Source organism: Papio anubis, chromosome 8, assembly GCF_008728515.1.
Source record: "Papio anubis isolate 15944 chromosome 8, Panubis1.0, whole genome shotgun sequence".
NCBI lineage: Eukaryota > Metazoa > Chordata > Mammalia > Primates > Cercopithecidae > Papio > Papio anubis.
The window spans coordinates 62173071-62197257 of NC_044983.1; the positions used below are offsets into that span (position 1 = coordinate 62173071).

Here is a 24187-nt window from a genome sequence, read left to right on the forward strand (position 1 = left end):
CGGACCCGAGGCCCTGCAGAGCAGTTACCTTCTACGGCAATGTCTAGGGTGGATGGTGCGAGTGCGGCTGGGGCAGCTGGGGTGCTGGTTCTTACTCCGTGGGAAAATGGCCCTGAGCCCGACTGGGCTGGGGCTTAGACAGGTGACCCGGCGGAGCGGGTGGGCAGGCGCGGCCGAGGGGCGGGAGGCGAGCGGCCTCCTTGATTGGCCGGCGGAGGGGGCGGTGTAGGACCCGGGGAGGGTAGAGGACTCCCAGCGCCATGGCCGCAGCCGCCCGGGCCCGGGTCGCGCACTTGCTGAGGCAACTGCAACGCGCAGCGTGAGTGCGGGGCCGGCGGGCGGGCAGGGGACCACAGGATGCCACTGTGCCCACACAGCCCCCTGGGTGTGACCGGCTCGGATCCTGCTCAGTCTTCTCCGCTTGCTTTCAAGAATTCGGGGAAAGGGATACCGCCCTGAACTCCCACCGCGCGCCAGGCGGAACAGCCAGGTCACAGAGTGCGCGATGCAGCCTCGCAGGGCGCAATGAGGCAGCCTTTACTCTGTCTACCGTTAAGGAAACTGAGGCCAAGAGAGGACCTGGTCCCACATCGTGGCAGGCAGTGGAGAGCTTGGCATGGTGGCCAAGACAAATTCATGTATGCAGTTGACACATATTTACTGGGCATATATTATGTGCCAAAAGCTATTCTAGGTTCTGGGGATACAAAGATGAAAGGCTCTGGAGCAGTTTGAGGTTTAGTGGGGAATGGGATGAGGGGACGAGGCTAAAACCGGCCACAGCAGACTGGGTGTAGAAGGGAAGGATGGATGTGAGAAGTCGCAGAGTCACACTCCTTGGCATGTACGGGGAGTCAGGGTATTCAATGTTATGACACGCCTGACTCCCTGCAGAAATGCGAGGTACATCCTGGTCACCTGACAAATACTTGCTGACCATGCAAGTGCGTAAGTCTGTCTGGGAAACATGGACAAGTTTGAGCTCACAGGTGGAGATGAGTAGGAGGAAAGGTGAGGGACTGGAGAGGAATGTCAGGCAGAGAGAAGAGCAACACCAGCGATGGAGATGCAGTCCCAGGACACAAAAGTCAAGTAGACCTACCTTCACAGGAGAAGACAGCTGATAAAAGACCATGAATAATAATATAGCTAATACCATGAGCCAGGCAGTGTCCTACACACTTTGAATGGACTATCAGCATAATAGTAACTCTAATCCTTTCACTGACCCTGTGACATACGGTATTGTCATCCTCATAGATACGGAAATAAAGACATGGGAAAGAATTTGTCCAGCGTCACACAGCTAAGCAAATGACACAGTCATAATTTGCACCCAGATACTCTGGCTTCCCAGTCCTTGTTCTCAGGCCTGTACTAAGGAATTTGAATTGTGTCCTGTAGATAATGGAAAGCCATTGAACAGTATTTCTCACCATGAAACATTGATACCTTAAAATGTCCCATAACAAAAGAATTCCATGGCCAAATAAATTTGGGAAGCTCCTTACTGCTGTATCGCCCTCTTGGAGAATCAAAATATACATTAGACATGCAGGGGTCTAAGAAGCTACAAAAAAAAACTAAAGCTGTGTTGAAATTTTTGGTTCTAAACCTGTGTCATAGAATTCTTTGTCACACAACACCATTCATATCCCATGGAATCAGTGTCACACACAGAATGTTTTTGGAACGGTTGCATGAGAAGGGAGTGTGGCATAATCAGAACTGTGTTAGCGCATTCTGGTGGAAATGTGGAGTGAAGAGGAAGGACTAGAGGTCATTGTCCTGCTCCAGTCTAAAGATAATGGCTTCATGCACGGAGAGGCAGTTCCTTGGGAAGATAGAAATGTTGAGAGGTTGGTTAGAATCCACAGGATTTTGTATCTGAATAGTTAAGAGTTGAGATTTCTGGCTTGGGCACCAAGTAAACAGTGGGCTCATTTACCAAGGCAGGGACTGTAGGAGGGTTAGTGTTAGGAGGAAGATGGCAACTTCAGTCTAGGGCATTTTGAGTTGAGCATGCTTCTGGTACATTCAGATGGAGACCCTCAGTAGGTGATTGAAAGCATTGTTCTGGGGCTCAAGAGTGAGTTGGGAACTCATCCATCCATGTGTACAGAGGACAGTTGAAGCCTTAGCAAAACTCTAACCTAGAAGGAAACAGCTGAGGGTGAATTCCTGGGGAGCAGCACTGCCACAGCAGGAGTAGCAAGATGGTGCTTTCTTCTGCACGTGCTTATTTTTCTAATAGGGTAAACATTTTAAAAGTGGGAGATTTCCGATGAAAATCTTGGAAAATTGGAAAATGACATCATTGGGCCCATGTTTCATCGGGGAAAAGTGGTCTAGGGCATGGGGTGATGTGTGGCCACCTCTATTGGACAGAGCATGCACTCTGGGCTTCTGCCCAATGCATTCCATAGAGCAGCTGCGCTGACAACTGAATGGAGGGGAAAGAACCAGCACTGAAGAAGACAGAGGCAAGGTGTGGCCTGGCCAGAGAGGTTGTGGGAATGCCCTAGAGGGCAAGAGTCATATTCCCTCTCCAGATGTGCAGCCCTTAGCTGGGCAGGGCGGCGGGTGCCCGTGGTCCCAGCTACTCCGGAGGCTGAGACAGGAGAATCACATGAACCTGGGAGGCATAGTTTGCAGTGACCAGAGATCAGGCCGCTTCATTCCAGCCTGGGCTACAAAGCAAGACTCCGTCTCAAAAAAAAAAAAAAAAAGATGTGCAGTGCAGCCCTGCTTTGGCTGTGTTCTCTCTGGGGTACAGCAGGGAACAAAACAACCTAACCATGCCATGCATGGGGCACAGGAGACAGATGACAAACTAGTTAGTAAAATTGAGAGTACATTAGCTGTTGATAGTTATTAAAGAGAACATAAAGTGGACTGGAACATTGAAGGAAGGGATGCAATTTTTGAGGTGTTCAGAGCAGCCCTCACTGTGTTAGTTTCCTACAGCTGTTGTAACAAATTATCATGAACCTGGTGGTTTAACACACATTTATCTTCTTAACAGTTCCAGAGGTCGGAAGTCCAAAATTAGTTTTACTAGGCTGAAGCCAAGATGTGAGCAGGGCCACACTCCCTCTTGAGTAAGGCTCAGAGGTGCCGCAGAATCCACTTACTTGCTTTTTTCCAGCTTCTGGATCTGTACCTTCGGTTCCTTAACTTGTAGCCCCTTCCTCCATCTTCACAGCTGGCATCCATCTTGCTTCAGTGCTCACATTTCTGTCTTTCGGGTCAAATCTCCCTCTGCTTCCCTTTTATAAGGATATGAGTGATTGCATTTAGGGCCCACACAGATCATCCAGGACAATCTCCCCATCTTGAGATTTTTTTTTTTTTTTTTTTTTTTTTTTTGAGACACAGTCTTGATGTCACTTAGTATGGAGTGCAGTGATGTGATCACGGCTCACTGCAATCTCGAATTTCTGGCCTCCTCAAAGATCCTCCCACCTTAGCCTCCCAAGTAGCTGGAACTACAGTGCACACCATCATGCTCAGCTAATTTTATTTTTTGTAGAGATGGAGTCTCACTATGTTTCCCAGGCTGTTCTTGAACTCCTGGCCTCAAGCAGTCCTCCCACTTTGGCCTCCCAAAGTGCTAGGATTACAGGTATGCGCCACAACACCTGACAAGGTTCTTTTTTTTTTTTTTTTTTTTTTTTTTTGAGATGGAGTCTTGCTCTGTCGCCCAGGCTGGAGTACAGTAGTGTGATCTTGGCTCACTGCAACCTCCACCTCCTGGGTTTGAGTGATTCTCCTGCCTCAGCCTGCCGAGTAGCTGGGACTACAGGCACACACCCGGCTAATTTTTGTACTTTTAGTAGATACGGGGTTTTGCCATGTTAGCCAGACTGGTCTTGAACTCCTGACCTCAAGTGATCTGCCCGCCTCGGCCTCCCAAAGTGCTGGGATTACAGGTGTGAGCCACTTCGCCCAGCCAGGATTCTTAATCATATCTGCAAAGTTCCTCTCACCATATAGGGTAACATTCACAGATTCCAAGATTAGAACCTTATCTTCAGGAGCGACTACTCAGCTGACCACACTCACTGAGAAGGTAATGGTTGCAGAAAGACCAGTGGATGGAGAGAGCAAACCCTGTGGCTTTCAGGGAAGGTATGCAGAGGTGAAGCATACCTGGGTATGGAGCAGAGTGAATGGGGGGAGATGGGAGTGTGGGGCCAAGGGTGACCCCAAGATTTTCTGGCGCGAACAACTGGAAGGATGAAATTGCCATTTGATGGGGATGGGGAAGGCTGTGGGAAAAGCAGGCTTGAGACAACACCAGGAACTCAGTCTTCCATAGGGAAAATGTTAACGCTTCATAGACTTCCAAGCAGAGATGCCAAGTGAGCAGGTGAACCTGGAGTTCAGGAGAGATGCCCAAGCCAGAAAGATAAATTTGGAAGTCATCAGCATCAAAGGTATTTGAGACCATGAGGCCAGGGGAGGTTACTAAGAGACTGAGTGTGGAAAGAAAAGAAAATGTTCCAGGACGGACCCCTGAGCCCTCCAGCATTTGGAGTCAAAAATCATGAAAAGAAATGAAGCCAAGAGCAGCCAGTGTGGTGAGAAGAAAACTGAGTAGTGCCCTGGAAGCCAGGAAAGAACATGTTTCCAGGAAGGAAGGAGTGACCAGGAGAATGCCGCTGACACATTGGGTACCGTGAGGACAGAACTGAACTGAGCAGGGTGGTTAGCTGGGTAGAGGGCATTAGTGAGCTGGGAAGTTGGTCAGCTGAGTCGGGATAAAAGGTGATGGCAGGAGGTTCCAGAGGGAATGGGAGAAGATAAATCAGAAGAATGGGTATAGCCCGCTGAAGGGAAGGAGAGAGGTAAAAGTGGGAGTGGGAGAGGAAAGAGGAACAAGAGGTTTCTGGTTTTGTTATATAAGATGGAGGAAATGTGCTTATGAATAAGCTAAAAAAAATGCTGGTTGCTGATAGATAATGTCTAACAGGAAGGGGGATTGTGATGATTTAGAGGGGAGAAGGGAGAGCTGCTGGCAGTTCTTGAGTAGATGAGAGGGGATGCGATTTAGGGAATGGGAGACAGATTAGCTTTTGCTGAGAGTGTGACTAAGAGGTAATCAGCGATATCAAGAGGGAAGCCAGAATAATGGGGCCAGAGCCAGGAGGGTAGGTAGATGAGGTCCTTGCTCTCCCCAAGCCTCACTTTGCTTCTCTGAAGGAGTCCAAAGAAGCCCATCAGTGCCTTCAGGCCATCCTAAGAAGGCAGGAACCCACAGCCTGGTTCCCCCACTCCAGTTGAGGCCCTCTGTCTTGGCATGCCAGGAAAAGAGAGGAGAGGGTCAGGGGAATGAAAATGTCTACATTCACTTATTTATTCATTTACTCGCTCATTTAATCAGTACAAAAGGCTTACTTTGTGCCTGGCACTTACTTGGTGCTAGCCACAGGGGATAAAGTTGTGAGAAACAGTAGATCCTACCTGGGCATCACTAAATTCACAATCCACAGGCAGATAGAAGCAGGAAAATAGCACCACTGTGCTACATTTTAACGCGAAGGGAGGCTCCAGAAAGGGTGTCTCTCTGCAGCCTCGGTCCTCAGGGAAGGCTGCCCAGGGGAACTGACAGGAAAGAACAAAAGTTATCCAGAAGAAGAGGGAAGGAAAGTATGTTGCAGACAGAGAATATAATAAGGGCAAAGTTCTGGAGGAGAGAGAGAGACTGTGGCTCATGCAAGGAAAAGAAAGAAGTTAATTTTTCCAGGAGCCCAAACCCAGAGATGGAGTGAGTTGAGGGGCCAGTCAGGCAGGGGCAGGCCTGAACTTTATGTGAGAGCCATGGGGAGCCATCGAAGCAGCTTTCAACAAGGGAGTGACATCATTGGAAATATGCCCCGACTACAGTGTGGGAATAGAGGTGGCAGAGGTGGAGCCATGAGAAGCCAGTTGGGAATTTGGTAGTCATCCACTTGAGAGGTGATATTGGAACCAGAGAGTGGCAGGGTCCCAGGAAAAGTGGGTGGAGTTGGGTAGAGACATGTTTGAGGCCTTGGTGCATAATGAGCTCTAAAGGGTGAGGGAGGAGGAAGGGTCAGAATGGCTGAAGGCAGCCCAGGGCAGAACCTAACATTTAAGGAATAGGCAGAGTGAAAAAGGAGCCAGTAAAAGAACAATTAGAGGAAGCCTAGGCAAGTAGGGCTCCTGGAAGCCAGGAAAAGTTCCCCCTGCCCAAAAAGGTGTGACCATGCGTTTTATGCTACTAGAATGAGATGCTACCAGGTCTGAGAAGTGAGGACACAGCCGGACAGCTGGACTTGCAGACACAGCAGCCGGATTTCAGGGGCCAAGGAATGTGTCCGAGACCCAGAAACGAAGCCAGCAAATGTAGGTCGGGAGGAGAGAGAGGGAGAGTGAGCCCGCCAGAGGGGGTAGGAGGTGGAAAAGTTTCAGGCGCAAAACTCTTCAATAGGCTGAAAAAGATTGAGTGAGGGGGAGAACTAGGAAATACAGGACAGGTAGAGGTCCCGAGAAAGCAAGAGGGGACAGGATACAAACCGCGAGTAAGAAGTAGAAATAATGAATTGAGATAGAATCAGAGCTTGGGGAAGAAAAAAAAAGGGGGGGGGGGGGGGGGTGGGAAGGAAGCAAGTGCTCCCAGGAGCGTTCACGGTGGAAAGCTTTGAGTTTGGATTTTTTTTTCCTTCTCTCTACCTCACTTTTCTTGTCCTTGGAGGGTGTAAAGCAGGGAAAGTCCTCCAACCAAAGCCCACCGTGAAGGGACACGCCTGGCCTGGCCCGCGTCCTCTCCCCCGGCGCGCGCAGCGGGGACCACTAGATGGCGGCCGCGACTCGCGCCAGCTCTCACTCGTCGCCTGGTCTGCTTTGACTTCACAGTTCGAATTTTTGAGATCTGGACGGCCACTGAGATCAACCCTTTTCCTTCCTCCCTAACCTTCCCCCTCGGGTGTTTTAATTCCAGATTTGAATTTTTGGCGGGGAGGAGGAAGTGATGCACTCAAGTATCTACCGAGACCCAACCACTGGACAAGGTTCTTTGCGCAACCCAACGAAACATAAAACCGTCTTCCCAGCCTCGATCAGAGAGGGGGCAGGAGAAAGAGAAGCCAGAGGAGGGACTGGGACTGTCCAAGAAATAGGAGACAACCAAGACAGAAAGGGAGACCAGAGCCAGGGGAGGGAGGGTTTCCAAAGAGGAGGACGTGGGAAATCTGTAGAGAAGCCGACTGAGAGAAGTGAGATGCGGTTGCGCCTTGGAGCGCGGGATGCGCCGGGTGTGCGCGCTGCTGGGGCCGCTGGGGAGCCGGGCGGCGGGGATGGAGGAGCGCTCGGAGCCCGGGGCTGCAACTGGGTAGAGAAAGATGGGGACCAGGGAGGTCTTTGGGTCCAGGAAGGTTTCCTGGAGGCTCGGGTCTAGAGCCTGCTTGAAGAAAAATTAGCCATCTTGAAGACACTGGGAAATACATAAGGCAAGTTCCCAGCATAGGGTAATAAGTAAGAAGAGGCGCACGGGTAGAGTTAACCTTGGGCCGATTTGGAGACCAGGGACCCTAACCCAGCTCCTAACCCAGCAAGAGCTGGGGCCTCATGGAGACCAGGGACCCCCATCTTAAACTTGCATGTACCCCCAGAGCGTTTATCTCAGCTGCCCGCAGGCATTTGATAGGAATTGCTTGAGTAAATGAATTCGTGAAAGAATGATGCTACAGCGCTGGGAAGACGCTGAGTCAACTTTTTGTCCGTCGTGATTTCTGGGTCTCTGTATATTTTTTCTGTTGTACAGTGTCTGCCAGGAACTACCAGTTTGATAGCATCGTAGCACTAGACTACAATCTGAGTTAGCTTAAGGCTTTTCATTTTTTGGTCTCTATTTTCACCTTAGGTTTTTTTTTGCTGTCGTTTTTATTTTCCCTAGGTGCCAGTGCCCAACTCATTCTCATACTTACTCCCAAGGTAATACTTCTGTATTTTTAAACTAGCCACAATTTTGGTTTCTGCGTTTAACATTATAATACATTTGGGTAGTGTATGTAAAGAAAACCAAGGCATGTGAGAGCAAGGTCCATGAAAACAGTTACCATTTCACTGTGAAATTGATAACATGTAACTCTATACAAAGTTAGCTGAATGTATACTACTAATCACGTGTTTGTCTCAAATATGTATTTAATGCTACTTATAACGCTTTTCTCTTTTAATTACTTGCCAAGTCTAAAAATGCAGATAGGATTTTAAGAATGTCTGAGTTGGTCAAACAGAATTAATCAAGGTGAAGTCTTTGGAAGGTTCTAAAACATCTCTAAAAACTGGAGGTTAGAGAACAAGGTGGTTCCTAGAAAGAAAAACAAAACTTGTTTGTATCAATCTTTAAAATAATATTGTATTTAAAATAATATTGTATTTCCTAATATTTAAAAATAATAACAAAGTTTCAGTTACCACAACATCTTAATCATTACCAAACGCCAAACACTTTGGTCCACAGAGCAGCAAGAAACTCAACATAGTTTCAGCATGTCCTTAGAATGTCACATGGATTACTGACACAACCACTGATTTTGTGTCTTCTAAGGTCAGATCTAAACATTAAGGCAAGAGTTGGAAAGGAAAGAGGCTGACCATCCAGGATCCTAAGCAGAAACCCACAGAGAAGCCGGCTGGGGAGTTAGAACAGAGAGAGTAACCTACCAAGGGCTTTCTCTTGCCCAAGGAGTGACTTACCCTTCAGGACAAGCCAAGGGACCTCCCTGTCCATCATTAACCACCATCTATGAGGCAGAAACATGTCCAGCTTTTAAGGCCCTTCTGAACATATACAGAATTTTGTCTTCAGCTGATTTTCTCGAATTTTTGGTTGGTTTCAACAATTAATTTCCTATTTGAGGGATTAAAATTAATAATTTACAGAAAGATATTCTCATTATTTCCTAGGGTCATATTTATGTCTTTATCTAAAATTTAGTAACAGGAATAATAGATTTTTATATACACAGAGAGAGACAGGGTCACCCTCTGTCACCCAGGCTGGAGTACAGTGGTACAGTCATAACTCACTGTACCCTCAAACTCCTGGGCTCAAGCAAACCTATCACCTCGGCCTCCCACAATGTTGGGATTATAGGCTTGAGCTCCTGCACCTGGACAGATTATTTTTTTTTAAGCCTAGAGGAATCAAATAAATGTGAGTTTTGGTTAAGGGTGCCTTTGCACTCAGGGAGCTGAAGGTAGATTGTTGTCTAGTTCTGATCTATTTTCCTTAGAAAAGAAAAAGCATAGTGAAAATTGTTCTGTAGACTTTATCTTATGACTGACCAGTATTGATATAAATAAGTAGATAAAAACAAGGATAAAAATCTTTAATTAGGTCCCTTTCATTGTTCCAATATGACAGAAAATCATTTTTACCATAATTAAAACCTAATCCTTTGCAAAGAAATAGCACCTTATAAAAATGTTTGTTAGGCCGGGCACGGTGGCTCATGCCTGTAATCCTAGGACTTTGGGAGGCTGAAGCGGGTGGATAACAAGGTCAGCATGGTGAAACCTTGTCTCTACTAAAAATACAAAAATAAGCTGGGCATGATGGTGCGCGCCTGTAGTCCCAGCTACTAGGGAGGCTGAGGCAGAAGAATCCCTTGAACCTGGGAGGCAGAGGTTGCAGTGAGCTGAGATCCTGCCACTGCACTCCAGCCTGGGTGATGGAGCGAAACTCCATATCAAAAAAAAGAGTTTGAACCTGGGAAGTAGAGGTTGCAGTGAGCCGAGATCCCGCCACTGCACTCTAGCCTGGGTGACAGAACGAAACTCCATCTCAAAAAAAAAAAAGTTTCTTAAATTTCACCAAGATAAATACGTTTTTTATATGCATAAGCTTGAGAAATGTAAATACCTTACTGTGGTAAGTTATCCCTATGAATTAAAAAAAATTAATTCAAACAAGTTATCACAGTTGCTATAAGAAGTGTAAGCAAGTCTCTAATTCATGAACTTTCTAGTAGTTGTTTTCTAATAGTAACCCAACTCTAGACTAGGGGATTTTTTTTCTAGAGGATTGTTACACATTATATTTTCAAACACATATTTTAATTATAATGGAGGAAATGTTTTATTATTTTAACAAATTTAGCCTCAAGTTAGCATTACATTCTTTTTTTTTTTGAGAGCGGGTCTCACTTTGTTGCCCAGACTGGAGTGCAGTGGCATGATCTCGGCTCACTGCAACCTCTGCCTCTTGGTTTCAAGCTATTCTCCTGCCTCAGCCTCCCAAGCAGCTGGGACTACAGGCGCCCACCACCACGTCCGGCTAATTTTTTTGCATTTTCAGTAGAGGCGGGGTTTCACCGTGTTAGCCAGGATGGTCGTGATCTCCTGACCTGGTAATCTGCCAGCCTCGGCCTCCCAAAGTGCTGAGATTACAGGCGTGAGCCACCGCGCCCGGCCGCATTACATTCTATCTTAAAATGCAGGTATTGATTTTAATTTGATGTGCAACAGTGAAACCTGAAAACAATATATTTTCGGTAAGACTTCAAAGGAAATACTTATGTTCACTGCTGGATTTTACTATCAAATAACAATATTTATGCTTTATTTTAAAGACTCACTTTGACGCTAAATTTTACATTTCTAGCCCCTGGACTTTCACCTTCTGGGAAAACAACAGATTATGCCTTTGAGGTATATTCACTCAATCCATTATTTCTTTTATGAATGACCAGAAAAAATAAAACTAGAATATTTTGCTAATGAATTATTTTATTTTAAATCTACTATTAATTCATGTTCCATAATCTCTATTTGATCGGACCATATTTAGCAAAGTACTTGGCTAGTATAATGGAATATAAACCTTCTGAGATCATGGCTAATGTCTAGAGTGCTGTCTTTGTACAGTCACTAAAATAGGATAAATTCCCAACTCTACAAATTCTGCGCTATATATGTTATATGTTAAACCTTTAGTTTTGTAATGATAACAATCCCAAAAGAGGTCAAAGTGAAGTAACAATTCTGGTGCATTTTTGTCACACTGTAATTACATAACTACTTATAATTATTTGTTTAAGTCCCTGTCTCCTCCTAGTCCAGGATTTTTTTTTTTAGACAGTCTCACTCTGTCACCCAGGAGTGCAGTGGTGTGATCTCAGCTCACTACAACCTCCGCCTCCTGGGTTCAAGCGATTCTCCTGCCTCAGGCTCCTGACTAGCTGGGATTACAGGTGCACACCACCATGCCCAGCTAATTTTTGTATTTTTAGTAGAGACAGGGTTTTGCCACGTTGGCCAGGCTGGTCTCCAACTCCTGACCTCAGGTGATCCGACCACCTCAGCCTCTCAAGGTGCCAGGATTACAGATGTGAGCCACTGCGCTTGGCCAGGAATTACTAATTAAAATGTCACCGGGGGCCCGACGGTTAACCTACAGATGACCAGGCTGGGTGATACCATGCTGAGCTCAATGAAGGCACAGGCCCCATCTAAGGCGTGACTCCACTCAACCTCATAAGATCACTGCCATATGGGAATGCATTCCCAGTTTGCTGGATTATTCAAGAGAAAGTGAAATTCAGATGGTCCTATTAAGTTTTTTTATTCTAATTTTTAAGAGTTATTAGTCAATTCAAAAAAAAAAGAAATTTAAACATAACACAGATCAAACAAAACATATTTCAGGCCAAACATGACCCATCGTCCATCAGTGTAAAAGCCTTTCTCTCATCTGTAAACTTTATGAGGCCATGTGTCTCTTATTCATAGTTGAGTTACCAGGGCCTACACAGTGCCTGGAACATAGAAGACAGTAACGTTGGCTGGGTGGCAGGTATGCAAGGGTGGGTGGATGAACAGAAAGTACGACATTTGAGAGTTATTTTACGGGTGGAGATAGAGGAAGGCAGGCATTTGAAGCTAAGGGAACAATTGAGAGTTTATGATGTGTTTGGGAAAAGACAAGTCATTCAAATGTGACAGGAGCTGAGGTTTGCTGAAGGAAGTGTGGTGCGTTCACACTTCTTTAAGTGAGACCAGATGGAAGATGACCTGGAAGACCATGCTAAGGAGTGTATACTCTATGCTCTAGGCAACAGGAAACCATTTCAGGTTTTTAGAAATGGATTGGTCAGCTCTCAAATACTCCCTACATCTAAACCTTTTTATTTTTTTCAGATGGCTGTTTCAAATATTAGATATGGAGCAGGAGTTACAAAGGAAGTGGGAATGGCAAGTATTCGAGATGTCTACAGTCTCCTACTGTAAATGTTACATATCTCATAAGACACATGCTAACTGACAACAATCACGTCCTCTATTTTTAAAAATGTACAATGTGAGTTTGCCAGAAGAGTCTATTGCAGTTCTAGTGCAGTTGAACTTAACATAGGTTTTCTTGTAGGACCTACAAAACATGGGTGCTAAAAATGTGTGCTTGATGACAGACAAGAACCTTTCCCAGCTCCCTCCTGTGCAAGTAGCTATGGATTCCCTAGTGAAGAATGGCATCCCCTTTACGGTTTATGATAATGTGAGAGTGGAACCAACGGATGCAAGGTATTATTGTATTGTTGTTACTGTTTCTTTAAGCAGAAGCTAACTGCTGATTAAAACTTGCCCCCAGCCTGGCACAGTGGCTCACACCTGTAACCCCAAAACTTTGGGAAGCTAAAGCGGGCAGTTTGCTTGAGGTTGGGAGTTGAAGACAAGTCTGGCCAACATGGTGAAACCCTGTCTCTACTAAAAATACAAAAATTAGCCAGGCATGGTGACAGGCACCTGTAATTCCAGCTACTCGGGAAGCTGAGGTGGAAGAATCACTTCAATGCAGGAGGCATAGGTTGCAGTGAGTCAAGATTGTGCTACTGCACTGCAACCTGAGCGACAGAGTGAGACTCTCAAAAAAAAAAAAACCCACAAAACTTACCCCAAGCCTTAGTTAATGGCATGGCAATTTATTTCTGAAAAATATAACATCATGATTTTTATTTTCCCTTCTCCAAGCTTCATGGAAGCTATTGAGTTTGCCCAAAAGGGAGCTTTTGATGCCTATGTTGCTGTTGGTGGCGGCTCTACCATGGACACCTGTAAGGCTGCTAATCTGTATGCATCCAGCCCTCATTCTGATTTCCTAGATTATGTCAGTGCCCCCATTGGCAAGGGAAAGCCTGTGTCTGTGCCTCTTAAGCCTCTGATTGCAGGTAAAGACTGTTTATTTCTTTATTTTGCAGTTAGCAAAAGGTCTTAAGAAAGATGCAAGCCAGTCCTTTTAACATATACATTTCTAAAGCTTTCTGGTTTGTTCATTTCAAATCAATGCCTTGTTTGGAGACCAATCATTCATTTTAAAATTCTGATCTTTGTTATTGTATAGATAAAGACAATTTGGGTCAGTGGAAAGAAAGTTTGCAGATTTAAGCTATGGGGTCACCATGTGGAAAAGGGGGAAGGTCATCACTGATATATGATGAGATCCCTCTGTTAGCAGCTTTGTCCTCTAAACTGCTCTCTGTTTTGTTCTGTTTTGCCAGCCACTGTAGAGTTTAAGGAGAACATTAGCTGTTATTTTTCTGGTGTTGACTCAACCCTTTCTTCTACATAATGGCTCTTCAGCTGACCTCAGGCTTTGTCTCTTCCCTGGGACATGTGGCCAGCATGGCCCATCACTCTGGGTGACATCTGCTCTGTGGCTACCCAGGGCACAGACATACAAATCCAAATCAGAATAGCTCATTTGTTCCACAGGGGACCTTGAGATTTTCTGGTCTTTTCTTCTCTGCCATTTTTATGGCTGCTAGCATATTACTATTTAAAGTTTTATAGCTAACATGCACTAACTGGTAACTGGGACATATCCTCAGTTTAAAGTTTTGCCCTTTCTTCTCCCCTCTCCTGCCCATTGTGAAGAGGCCTTGTGATGGGATGTGAGTAAGTCGATGGCAGATGAACTGCTGTGTTGTGAATGAGGGATCAGCAGGGAGCAGCATAATTGGTGTCTGGCAAATGGAACCCTCTGGTGAAACTGTGTCAGCATCACACAGAGGGGTGATTAGTAAAGTTTAGAAACTTGACAGAACCACAAAACCACGGAGCCCAGCAAAGGCAGAGCGTCACTGTGCTTGCTGCCAAGAGGGAATAAAGATGTCTTTTAGGGAGAGCAAATATAAGTTTTGTTACCAGAGGTGCCGGGCAGCCTGCATTGACCCAGCTGCAGCTGCTTAAGCTCTGGCCCCCAAGGAGCCTGAAGTTCCCAGAGCTCACTGCTATTAATACACCACAGTTGTCACACATGTGCATGATTAACATACATATATGTTAACAAAGACACAGAAATCATACGTGCATGTTAACACAGATACAGAGATCACATACATATTAAACACACATATATGTTAGTACAGACACCATACATATTGACACTCATATTTATGCAGAAGCAGGCAATATGCATATTAAACATGACTATGTTCATGCAGACACAGAAATGCATATTAAACACACATGCATGCTAAACATGCATGTATGTTAATGCAGACATGGACATCATACATGCATGCTAACGCAGATACAGAGGTCACACATACATATTAAATATACATACATATTAACATAGACACAGATATTATGCATATTAAACAACATAAACATTCATCCAGCAGTCATGATACATGTCAAACATACAAGTGCATTAATGCAGGCACAGACATCAATGTACGTGCTAAACATACATGCATGCCAATATAGATACAGACCTCATGCATGCCTGTTAATGCAGATACAGACATCATACACACTGGACTTACATGCATGATAACACAGACACTGACATCCTACATGTTAGATTTACATACATGTTAATTCAGACATAGACATCATACATGTCAGGCTTCCATATATGTTAATTCATATACATCATGCAGACAAGAGGGTCAGCAAAGTTTCCTTCTCTAATTTTGTTCCTCAGTCCTAAGGCTGAATTAGGTATCTCCACTAACCTTTATTTAGATGCTTTATTAAAATTAATATTATTTTGTTCAAGTGCCAACTACCTCAGGAACCGGGAGTGAAACTACTGGGGTTGCCATTTTTGACTATGAACACTTGAAAGTAAAAACTGGTAAGAACTTTGCCCATAATTTTGAATTATCTCTCTTACCTTTCAACTCCACACTCTTCTTTAAATCCTAATATTTAAAAATCAAGCAGTTATGATACAGTTAGAATAAGCCCCAATGTTCTATAGCAGAGTAAGGTGATGATAGTCAGCAACAATGTGTTGTATATTTCAGAGTAGCTAGAAGAGAGGACTTGAAATGTTCCCCAAAAGTACTCAGAGTGATGGATATCCCACATAACCTGACTTGATCATCACACATTCTATGTATGTAACCAATACTCACATGTACCCTAAAAATATGTTAAATATTTTGTATCAAGTTTAAAAAGAAAGGAAAAAAATCAAGGAGTCAAAGAAAGGGTATGTATATATACACATTTTCTTTCCTTTTCCAAGTACATATAAAAATATGAAACAATGTAATAAACTTCTTTTTGAGAATTACCACTGAAAACATATTGAAATGCCATGAATCTTAATTGGCTATTCTCTGCCCAAGTTAGTGACTGTATATCAATGATAAATGACTGTTTCCTTTCTCTGATGTATTTTTTCCATTTTAAATCAACTTTATTGAGATCTGATTTTTGTATAATAAAATGCACACATTTTAAGACTCTGGTTTGATGAGCCTTGACAAACATATATGTTCATGTAACCACCACCCCAATCAAGATACAAAACATTCCCATCACTCCAGAAAGTTTCCTCATGCTGCGTCCCAGCAATCCCTCCAGTCCTTTTTCCAGGTAACCTCTGTTCTTTTATGCTGTCTTCTCTGTCGTGGACTCTTGGATAATGTGGTAGAAATGTCTCTCTTTTTAGTCTGGCTCAATATCCTACTTTCAGATCTTTGTAGCAGAATAAATTGACATTTAACTGCACATTTTTAGTAACTTTTCTTTTTAAAATTAAATTGCACTATCCTTTGACATTTCTTACGTTGACGATAATAATGGCCAACACTTACATTCTACCTCACAGTTTCTAAAGACTTTTACCTAATATTCTCCGTTTGATCCCTACGACAGCTCAATGAGAGCTGGAGGCCCTGTGCTATTATAGTCTAATCTTATAGAGAACTCAGAGAGGCTAAGTGACTTGCCCAAAGACACAAAGTAAGTTGCAGAGAGAGGACCAGTGGTGTACTAGTAAACTGGCTCTCTGGAATTTAATAATAAACAAGTAAGCCCTGACTTGTAGTGTTGGCCCATTTCTGTGGTGTAAATACTCTCACCATGGCCAATGACATCACTCATCCAAGAGTTGGAAAGAGATGCATACACATGGCCCTTGGAAACCAGGAGGAGCCAGCTCCAGCACACCACTGAAAACCCCAGGCTTCTGACTCTAAATCACTTTCTGCTGCTCCTTGCTGCTTCACTACATGAAAATGAACCTTTTCTCATATTTTTATTTTTAGGGTGATTTATTATCCTGAAGTCATTTGCCTTCTTAAAATGATGCCCATGGCTTCAGCCTCTACTGAAAATCCTTATATTTTAGGCATCGCTTCGAGAGCCATCAAACCCACACTGGGACTGATTGATCCTCTGCACACCCTCCACATGCCTGCCCGAGTGGTCGCCAACAGTGGCTTTGATGTGCTTTGGTAAGTGCTGGTGCTGCCTGGAGGGGCTTTTTTAGTACTGGGTCTATGGATAGTATTTTGTTGCTCAAAGCACATGCTAAGTATTCATTGATTAGCACCCCACAACACTCCTAGCTTTGGCTGTCATTACCCCCTATCCTAAATCAAAACATTCAAGCTTTAGAGGTTGGTGACTAGGTGACATCTGGTGTGGGCCACAAACCTGCTCTTCAGGATGGACCCCCCCCCCCCCAGCCACAACCAGGGCCATAGGGATGCCACTAAGGGGGCAGTTGGAGCTGGTGTGCAGTGTCTCAGGGACACACCAGCTACCTTTATGGCCTCACTAACTAGGCAATGCCCAAGGCTTCATGTCATGGAAGAGGGCAGGGAACATAGCTAACACCTCCAGAGCACCCCCAGACCATGTACATTGTGTCAGCACCTCACATACATCGCCACTTCACTGCAGCTCTGTGTGATACGGGACCTTTGTTTTGTTGAACAAGAAAACTGGGTTTGAGATGTTTAGTGACTTGCCCATAGTCTTACTGTATGTTCCCTCGGCTTCAGCTGCATTGTGCCGATGGCCCCCTAATCAGTATTTCTATCACAGACCTTGCTCCTGAGCTCCAGGCCTCATAAAGTCCCCACAGGCACTTCACATTCAGCATGTGCAAAATGACTCTCGTTCATCTATCTGCACGTGCACATTTTTTTCACATTTTAACACCTCCAAAATCAGGACATATCTTAAAATGTGTGGCGTCACAGTATGTTTTCATCCTCAGTGGTATGTATTTTAAAAACAGCGCAGGCTGGGCACAGTGGCTCACGCCTGTATTCCCAGCACTTTGGGAGGCCAAGGTAGGAGGATCACTTGAGGCCAGGAGTTTGAGACCAACCTGGGCAACAAAGTGACACCTCGTCTCCACAAAAAAAGTTTTTTACAAATTAGTCGAGCATGGTGGCACATGCCTGCACATCCCTGTACAGTGACTGTCACATCCTAAGTACTTGTATACTGCTTGTCACACAAGCAGGAGGTGACAGAGTCAGAACTCACATCCAGGTCCCTCAGGGCCACGTTCTGCTTCCCTCACTATGTTATGCTGCCTGCCAAGAGACTGTAGAAAATTGTGTCTAACTCCATTCTGGTCAATATTGTCAGAACTTTGATGAGCTGTCCCCTAATAACCTGGAAAGGAGGGGAATGAGATTATCCTTCCTAACTGTAAAGTGCATAATAAATACATCGTGACCCAAAGCAGTCACCCTTAAGTGGGTAACTCACAGGCCCAAAGACTTCACTGTCAATCAAAGTCGGGAGTGGGCTCAGGAGGCAGGAGAATAATGGCAGTTGCTCTTTCAAGTACTGCCCAAAGGAAAGAACACCTGGCCCGAGGAATCTGCCCTTAAGGCCCAGTGGCCTATTCTGAAGGTAGACAAGCCATGTATTAAATCTTCGAGATAACTCCCCTCATTAGGACTCCATGGACTTCTGATCATAAAGTGGCCATCCTACGGCTTGACTGTAGGGAGAGAAGGTGCCATCTTGAAGACTCAGATGTCTGCTCAGCAGTTACGTTCCTTGTCATAAAGTATTAAGCTGACTTCCAGGCTTTACACGTAGTGTCTGTGAGCTCAACCCAGTGAGTCCGCCCCTGAGAAACAAATCTGCACTTGGATTTGGGATCTAGATGCAGTCTAGATGTGCTGCAAGACAGAGGAAACACTCTGACTACAGTGGCCTCACCGGCCACCCCAACTTCCCCATGTGGACACCTCATTCTTGCATTATTCATACATTCCCTGCTTAGAACCACAAGGCCTTCATATCCATCTACAAACTAATTTCCAAAACAATTTTCTAATGATTTGTCCAAAAAACATTATCTGCTTCTCATATGTAGAAGAGAGTAATTCCTCCATTCTAGGGAAAATGAAAGTTATACTTCGTGCAAAACATGGTGTCATCTCCCTTCACAGTCAAGTGAAAGGAGAGTGTCCCAGAAACACTACAGAGGCCCCCATGGGGAATTATACTGAAAACTATAATTCATGCGAACCATAGTTCATGTTACACTGTGTTTCCAGTGCATCACTGATCTAGACGGTGATGTCTGTTCTCTTCTGCAGTTGATGGGCTAGAAGCCATGGCAGACCGGCAGGTGGAGGCAGCTTTGAAGCTTAGTTCTTGAAATAGCAAACTCTGAGTTTAGGGTACATGAGAGGAAAAGATCTGCTTTTTCTTCAGGCCAAGAATTAATAATAATAGTGAATACTAAGGTATACAATGTGCCAGGCACTATTCTAAATACTTTACATGTGTCAACTCATCAAATTTTCACAGCCACATCAAGAACCAGTACTATTATTTATCCCTGTCTTAGAGTCACAAGAAGGATACTGCCTCACACCAGGTCCACAGCAGAAATATCTAGCTCCAGGATTGACATCTGGGCAGCTGACCCCAAAGTCTATGTTCTTGCTCATTACACTGTAATTTTCATAGGAGTCTGGTGTAGCTATGACCCACCTTTGGCAATATGGTATTTGATCAATGCAAGGTATAAAATGGTAAATATCTTCCACAAGGAAGTCATTTTTTAGATTCAGTGCTTTTTTTGTGGCTCAAATATATAATTCAACACCATAAAATGTATTGACACTAGAAAAGGTCCATATGTAATTTTATACATACTATTCAAAAATACTGTAATGCTGTTAATGTAAACTCAACTGTGTTAATTTATATTATAAGTAATGGCTGTTGTAGGCAAGAGGTGGGCTGGTAGAATGTACTGAGATCATCAGTGTTAGGTAATATATCCACCGTGGGTTGAGTGCCAAACAGCTCCAAGACAGTTTGTCATCTAAATGGAGGGAAGGAGGAAGACCACGCTTTCCATCTGTGTATTTTCAATATTTCTTGTTAGCCATGCCCTGGAGTCATACACTGCCCTGCCCTACCACCTGCGGAGCCCCTGCCCTTCAAATCCCATCACACGGCCTGCGTACCAGGGCAGCAACCCAATCAGCGACATTTGGGCTATCCACGCGCTGCGGATCGTGGCTAAGTATCTGAAGAGGTATGTCACCCCGAAGGGGATAGAAATAGAACAGGAGGCCCACATTCTGCCAGCACGTGAAACATGACATGCCTGAGCCTGAAATATCCTGAGCAGGTCTGTTCACCAGAAAAGCAGTCAGTGGATGCGCAGAAGCCCCAGACACCAGCAGCCTCTGGAGGGAGCCAAGGGACAGGCAGATGAAAACTGGGTCCTTCAGTTCCTAAAAGGCACAGACAGCCAGGGGACAAACTAGGAGCCAAGCTAGGATGAGGGGTAGTGTCCTTTGAGATTTGGCTCCCCAGGGCAGAAATGAGACCCACGCTGGCAGATGTTGGCTACGCCCATCCAGGCCCCGTCTGAAGACACACAGAATCCATCCATTGAGTTAACTCAAATGAACTAAACTTAAGAAATAAATGTGGGCTGGGCACAATGACTCACATCAGTAATCCCAGCACTTTGGGAGGCCAAGGCAGGAGGATGGCTGCCTTGAGTTTGAGGTTGCAGTTAGCTATGATTGCACCACTGCACTCCAGCCTGGGTGACAGAGCAAGACCCTGTCTCAATTTAAAAAAGAAAAGAAAATAGTAGACATTGCTGTCCCAGGAGATATAAAAGGCAGAAAATGTAAAAAGATCCCTAAGAGGCTGTAAAAGATTTATGAATACAAGTATATACATACATGTATAGCTATAAGCTACGTGAGAGCAAATAGCAATCAGCTCCTGAGAGAGCAAAGATATACTTAAGATGAAAGCTGATACCTGAGATATTAGGACATACTCAAAATCGGACTCACTTTTGTATTTATACGTAATGGACAGAACAGCCACAGGTAGGCTAGGCCTAGACATGAGCACAATGCTTCCTCTGGCCTTGAGCTAGAAGCTCCACTGATAAAGGAGCCTTGGAATTGCATTTTGTAGCAGAGCAGCAGGAAGGAACCCAATACTATTTCAGGTTTGTGGGGGACTTCCAGGACAGCACAGCAGCACTTGACTAGGTCCAAGCAGACACGCATCATGGGGAGCCAGTTTGTTTGACAGGGACAGAGGCTTGGCAATGGCACAGCGGTGGGAGATAAGGAGAGACAGACAGAGGAAAGGCTGAAAGCTCCATCATCTGCTACTTCACCTTGTCATTGGGGGAATTAGGAACTAACATGGGGTTTCGGAAAGGAGGCAGGAACACCCAACCATTCCACGTGAAAGGACCATTTCAAATGAAAGGAGAAGAAAAGGCTGTGCATTTTTATTTCGCAACAGGAACTCTTACGCAAGGCAAAATTGCAAAAAAGCCCACATGAAAAGTAGGTTCCCTTGACAGTCTTCAGGCTTCTTCCCTGGGGCAAGGTTTTAGCAGCAAATGCAGGAAGGCTATGCACAATCAGAAAGGGGCTTTTGAGAATTTACTTTTCCAAAGTGGCACTGGGGACACCCAGAGCAAGCTAAGGCTCATTCAACAATAACATCCACTTCCACAATAATGTTAGCATAGAGGCGCAGCAACCACAGGGACCAAGAGGCCCCTAGTGGGTCCAATGGGAGGCAGTGTCTCAGAGAGAAAGAGCGCTGGCCTGGCCGGCAGGTAGCCCCAGGCGTCTGAGAATGTTTACATCCCTTCACAGGGCCGTCAACAGCACTGACAAATGAAGAAGAATGAGTCTCAGGGCGCCTTCCTGGAGTGGCCCTCGCCATCCAGGGAGCAGCGTGTTGCCTCCCCCGGCGCTTTTACATCACATGAGCAGCTGACAGCGTATTTATTATGCTTTTGCTGAAACGGTTGATGAGAAAATATGTTTCCCTTCAGTTTTCATTTAGAAGACAAGGCATCATTTGAATAACTTGCCTAATTTTTCTTTCTACCTAGTAGCATTTCTTTTTTTTCTTTTTTGCCCCTATATCTTTCCCTAAGGCAGCTCCTTATTCTGTAGGAATTGCCAATGTTGACGTGTTATTGTTAGGTGTTTATATCATTCACAGGGCTGTCAGAAATCCTGATGATCTTGAAGCAAGGTCTCATATGCACTTGGCAAGTGCTTTTGCTGGCATTGGCTTTGGAAATGCTGGTGTTCATCTGTGGTGAGCAAATCTGAGATTTCATTTCTTTACTCAAGCTATTGCTTTAAAATTTTGTTTAATGTTTATAATTCAGGACAGGTGGTAAAATTTAAATATGCTATAGAAGGAAGAAATTTAACTTTGTGTTCCTAGATGTATTCTTTTTTTTTTTTTTTTCCCACTACCAGGAAACCTAAATGTATTCTTAAATTGAATGTGGTTCCTAAATGTATTCCTTTATGTTCCTAAATGTATTCTTTTTCTTTTTTTCTTTTTTCCACCACCAGCTAAAGTAGAAACCTAAATGTATTTTTAAATTGAATGTGGTTTACTGGGTTTTTAAATAACATATTTTTAAGGTATAATTCACATACTATATACAACTCACCCATTTAAAATGTACAGAACATTAGTTTCTAATATATTCACAAAGTTATGCCACCATCACCACAATCAATTTTAGAACATCTTACCACCCCAAAAAGAAATCCCATACCTCCTAGCTGTCATCCACCAAGCCCCCCACCTTCCCCGATACTTAGCAACTACCAGTTTACTTTTTCTTTTATTTTTTTTTAATATTTATTTATTTATTTATTTATTTTTGAGACGGAGTCTCACTCTGTTGTTCAGGATGGAGTGCAGTGGCACAATCTTGACTCACTGCAACCTCCATCTCCCAGGTTCAAGCAATTCTTCTGCCTCAGCCTCCTGATTAGTTGGGATTATAGATATGCACCACCTAGCTGATTTTTAAATATTTTTTAAGGAGAGACAGGGTTTCACCATGTTGGCCTGGCTGATCTCAAACTCCTGACCTTAGTTATCCTCCCGCCTCCACCTCCCAAAGTGCTGGGATTACAGGCATGAGCCACTGCACCCAGCCTACTTTCTATCTCTGTAGACTTCCCCATTCTAGACATTTCATGTAAATGGAATCATAGAATATGTGGTCTTTTGTATCTAGCTTGTTTCTTCTCTATGGACATAGATTTTCCTTTCTCTTGTTACATATGTAGGAGCAGAATTGCTGGGTCGTATGGTAATTCTGTGTTTAAATTTTGAGATACTGACAGACTGTTTTCCACGGCATCTGTGCTGCTTTACATTCCCACCTGCAGTGGGTGAAGGTTCTGATTTCTCCACATACTCACCATGTGTTGTGGATTTTTTAAACTTAAATGTAGGATGTTTTCCCCCAATCTCTCACAAAAGAAAGGGATCAGAATGCTTGTCAATAGCCCAGAATTAATCTCTTTGATTGAAACTTTATTGGTATGTTGCTTTAAATTTGAAAACCATTGAACTTTGAAAATTAAGAATAGGCCTTTGCTAGGGTGAGCGCAAGGAATGATCAGCCTCTGATGATCTACCACTGATGGGAGCATAAATTGGCAACACCTTTCCAAAAAGTAAGTGAGCAAAATGTGCCCAGAGCCTGAAAAATATTTATGCCCCTTGGCCCACCAATTCACTTCTAGGAATCTAGCCTGAAGAAATACCCATGGCTGGGCGCGGTGGCTCACACCTGTAGTACCAATTCTTTGGGAGGCCAAGTTGGGCGGATCCCTTGAACTAAACCCAGGAGTTCAAGACCAACCTGGACAACATGGTGAAACCCCATCTCTACAAAAGAAAATACAAAAATTAGCCAGGTGTGGTGGTACGTGCCTGTAGTCCCAGCTACCCAAACACCTGTAGTCTCAGCCATCCTGAGGAGGGAGGATCGCTTAAGCCAGGGAGGTCAAGGCAGCAGTGAGCCAGGATTGCACCACTCCATCCCGGGCAACAGAGTGAGACCCTGTCTCAAAAAAACTCAAACAACAAAAACAACAAAAAACTATAATATTTTCCTATTTGTTCATCAATATTTCAGGAGGATATAAAAATTTTTTCACTGAGCATGGTGGCTGGATCCTTCCTCACTTGAACCCAGGAAGTCAAGGTTGCATTGAGCTATGATCACACCATTGCACTTTAACCTGGGTGACAGATTGAGATACCATCACAAAAAAAAAAAAAAAAGAAAGAAAGAAAAGAAAAAGAATTTTTCAGTAAAAACAAAAACCATGATGCCATTTCTTGATGTCAACTAAATCTAAACAAATCCTTGGGGTAGAATTCAGGCCAGAGAAATCAGTCAAACCAGAACTGATTAACATAGCCTGTCAGGCTAGAATAATCATTTCTGATTGGACTCCATGAGTATGTAACATTTGAAGGGATCTGTCAGTTACTGGTGGGGCAGATCACTGGTGGGTCAAGCTTGCACATCATCAAATACAGCACATCCTGACTCACAAAATTCCCCTGACATCATCTGGGAGCACACTGCCAAGGAGCTGCCAGGAAA

The 24187-nt window shown here is 44.3% G+C and overlaps 1 protein-coding gene across 4 annotated transcripts in view; it reads left to right on the forward strand.

Moving 5' to 3' along the window:
• Positions 1–222: 222 nt before the first annotated feature.
• Positions 223–24187, forward strand: part of ADHFE1 (alcohol dehydrogenase iron containing 1) — a 36469-nt gene continuing 12504 nt past the window's right edge. The window contains exons 1-10 of one of the 4 annotated variants that reach the window (XM_003902818.3): positions 223–319; positions 7919–7956; positions 10634–10680; positions 12169–12222; positions 12395–12549; positions 12997–13193; positions 15032–15109; positions 16616–16721; positions 19640–19792; positions 21757–21855. In XM_003902818.3, the coding sequence (XP_003902867.1) occupies positions 261–319; positions 7919–7956; positions 10634–10680; positions 12169–12222; positions 12395–12549; positions 12997–13193; positions 15032–15109; positions 16616–16721; positions 19640–19792; positions 21757–21855 (986 nt within the window). In that variant the 5' untranslated portion in view covers positions 223–260. Of the gene's footprint in view, positions 320–358; positions 639–7918; positions 7957–10633; positions 10681–12168; positions 12223–12394; positions 12550–12996; positions 13194–15031; positions 15110–16615; positions 16722–19639; positions 19793–21756; positions 21856–24187 lie in introns of those variants that run through there. The other 3 variants (XM_009213124.2, XM_003902819.3, XM_009213125.4) reach the window with 3 other exon arrangements.